The sequence below is a fragment of the Frankliniella occidentalis genome, unplaced genomic scaffold (assembly GCF_000697945.3).
Source record: "Frankliniella occidentalis isolate FOCC.00 unplaced genomic scaffold, Focc_3.1 Scaffold3, whole genome shotgun sequence".
Classification (NCBI taxonomy): domain Eukaryota; kingdom Metazoa; phylum Arthropoda; class Insecta; order Thysanoptera; family Thripidae; genus Frankliniella; species Frankliniella occidentalis.
This window is the reverse complement of record NW_026267133.1, coordinates 3,066,625-3,069,829: the sequence shown is the minus strand read 5'-3', so window position 1 is coordinate 3,069,829 and position 3,205 is coordinate 3,066,625. Positions and strand designations below refer to the sequence as shown.

Genomic DNA, 3,205 nt, shown 5'->3' with positions numbered 1-3,205 from the left:
AGGGAGGGAGGGAGGGAGTTGGCTGGCCAGGAGGGTGGCAGCGGAGGGGACGCGACGCAGCGGGCCACACCCAAGGCCACACCCCTTCTCCATCTCCACCCAGTCAACTTTTTATTTTTTGACTGAGCGAAAAGCGAATCCTTCTACTCCGTGCCCGCCTGCCTGCCCTGCCTGCCTGTCTGTCTGTGTAGAACGCATTGAGGTAGCGCCACTCACCTCTGGTCGCTGGTGCTGGAGTCCGCCCCTGGCAGACGCCGCCTGCTGCTGGGAGGGTAGGCCGCCCCGCCGAGCAGCGCTGTGCAGCCGGCGGCCCGCCGTGAGCGAGGGCAGCTGGCGTCCTCCTTGACGCGCCCCTCCGCGTGCTTTGGTGAGGGCGCTCCGGATGCGGAACACACACGCACACACACACACACACACGCACACGCACACGCACACACACACACACAATACTTTCAACAAGAATACACAATTATTTACAGCTGTAATTTTTCATTCCCCCCCCCCTCTCTCTCTCTCATTCTATCTAAAGCTATCCTACAATACACTGCTATAAAACTACTGTAAAAATTTCAGCGGCATCTTATGCAAATACTGACTTTAAAAAAAAATTGAGGAGGTCCCCAAAAGTGGCCTTGCGACGGGTCGTCAAGTCAAGTCAAGGGAAAGTGGCACACGGGGCACTCGGAGGGCTTCTCTCCTGTGTGGGTTTGTGAATGTCTCTTTAGGTGACCTGACCGAGCAAACTTCTTGTGACGAAAAGTGCACTCGAAGGGCTTTTCGACAGTGTGAGTTGCAAAATGCCTCTTTAGGGTATCTGTATCAGCAAACTTCTCGCGACACACGGTGCATGTGCACCCGAAGGGCTTCTCTCCTGTGTGGGTTCGTAAATGTGTCTTCAAGTTTACTTGCTGGGGAAATTTCTTGGGGCACAATGTTCAAGCGAAGGGCTTTTCGCCAGTGTGAGTAAGAAAATGCCTCTTGAGGGTGCATGATTCAGCAAACTTCTTGCGACACACCTTACACTCGAAGGGCTTCTCTCCTGTGTGTGTATGTAAATGTGCTTTTAAATGAGTTGATGTAGCAAATTTCTTGCAGCACACTGTACACTCGAAGGGCTTCTCTCCTGTGTGTGTTCTTAAATGTGACCTTAAATTACCTGATGTAGTAAATTTCATGGGACATAATGTGCATTCGAAGGGCTTTTCGCCAGTGTGAGTTAGAAAATGCCTCTGGAGGGTACCTGATTGACTAAACTTCTTGCGACACACCTTACACTCGAAGGGCTTCTCTCCTGTGTGGGTTCGTAAATGTGCCCTAAAAGGACTTGGTAAAGCAAATTTCCTGCGGCACAAAGTGCATTCGAAAGGCTTTTCTCCTGTGTGTGTTTTTAAATGTACTCTTAAATGAGTTGATGTAGCAAAATTCTTGCGGCACACGGTACACCCGAAAGACTTCTCTCCTGTGTGGGTTCGTAAGTGTGACTTTAGGTGAGATTTCGAGGAAAATTTCTTGCAACACACGGTACACTCGAAGGGCTTCTCGGACGTCCCTCCCGTGTGTGATTGTAAATGTGCCCTTAACTGACTTGGTAAGGAAAATTGCTTGCGGCACACACTGCATTCGAAAGGCTTTTCTCCTGTGTGTATTTGAAAATGTCTCTTGAGGGTACCCGATCCAGCAAACTTCTTGCTACACACGGTACACTCGAAGGGCTTCTCTCCTGTGTGGGTTCGTAAATGTGTCTTTAGACTAGATGTCCCGGAAAATTTCTTGAAGCACACGGTACACTCGAAGGGCTTTTCTCCTGTGCGCTTCTCTCCTGTGTGTGTATGTAAATGTGCCCTTAAATGAGCTGATGTAGCAAATTTCTTGCAGCACACTGTACACTCGAAGGGCTTCTCTCCTGTGTGTGTTTGTAAATGTATCCTTAGTTGACATGCCATAGAAAATTTCTTGGGACATAAGGTGCAATCGAAGGGCTTTTCGCCAGTGTGAGTTAGAAAATGCCTCTTGAGGGTACATGATTGACTAAACTTCTTGCGACACACCTTACACTCGAAGGGCTTCTCTCCTGTGTGGGTTCGTAAATGTGACCTTAAAGGACCTGAGAAAGCAAACTTCCTGCCACACAAAGTGCATTCGAAAGGCTTTTCTCCTGTGTGGGTTCGAAAATGACTCTTGAGGGAACCTGATTCAGCAAACTTCTTGCCACACACGGTGCATTCGAAGGGCTTCTCTCCTGTGTGGGTTCGAAAATGTGTCCTTAGGTCAAATTGACGGGAAAATTTCTTGCAACACACGGTACACTCGAAGGGCCCCACTCCTGCGCCGGCTCGCAAATGTGGCTTCTTTTCACTTTCTCTGGATAATATTTCTGAAACTTCGCTACGTGTTGTTGTCGGATGGTCTGCATGAGTGACATGTTTTTCCAGAGAGAACTTGTCACGGCACTTTATGCCATCCAGAAGCTTCTCCTCGTCACGGTTTGAAAAGCAATCTGGCTTCTGGTCGTCAGACTCGACGCCCGCAATTGTTTGCTGTTCCGCGTGGGTCCGAAGGTGCTTCTCCAAGTCCTCAGACTCGGAGAACTCTGCGTGGCACTCTACGCACTCAAACAGCTCCTCTACTTTGTAGACGGGGAGTAACTCGCACTTTATGCCTGATTTAGGGGTGTCCTCGGCGTAGGCGGTTATGGTGGGCTCCATCTCCGAGTGTGAAGAGGTGCACTCAGATCGTTGGACACAGTTTGCTCTTTGTTCTTGTTACACTGCACTGCCTACTTTCCGTTGCTTTGAAGACGTCTTCTCTGATGCCCAGTGTGGCCTGGATAACGCCTTGCGCCCAAGTCGGTGGGAGCGCCGGTGCGCGATCTCGTCGACGCGTACCTCGCAGAACGGGTCGCGGACGTCGCGGTGCACAACGCGGACGACCCCGGACGGAGGCCTGCCGGACGTGGACTGCGGGGTGGTGGGTGGTGGCGTACGGCGAGGGAGGGGGACGCGGAGCGCCGGCCGGCGACCCGGAGGGGAGGGCGAGGGAGGGGAGGGAGGGGGGTGCATCCCGGTGCTGGGAAGGTGGCTGCGGAGGGGAGGAGGCGCGGCGCCGCTGACGGCGACCCACGCCGCCCCTCCTCGAGCTCCAGCCCTGCTCCAGCCGAGCACGCTTTATGGGTGAGGGTGCCGAGGGCGAGGGTGGTTTGGTGGTG

At 52.5% G+C, this 3,205-nt stretch overlaps 1 protein-coding gene across 1 annotated transcript in view; it reads right to left on the bottom strand.

Annotated features, from left to right (window-relative positions):
- Positions 1-2,925, bottom strand: part of LOC113204657 (gastrula zinc finger protein XlCGF57.1-like) — a 9,838-nt gene extending 6,913 nt beyond the window's left edge. The window contains exon 1 of the mRNA XM_026419906.2: positions 217-2,925. Within this exon, the coding sequence (XP_026275691.2) occupies positions 936-2,705 (1,770 nt within the window). The 5' untranslated portion in view covers positions 2,706-2,925 and the 3' untranslated portion in view covers positions 217-935. The remainder of the gene's footprint in view (positions 1-216) is intronic.
- Positions 2,926-3,205: the final 280 nt, after the last annotated feature.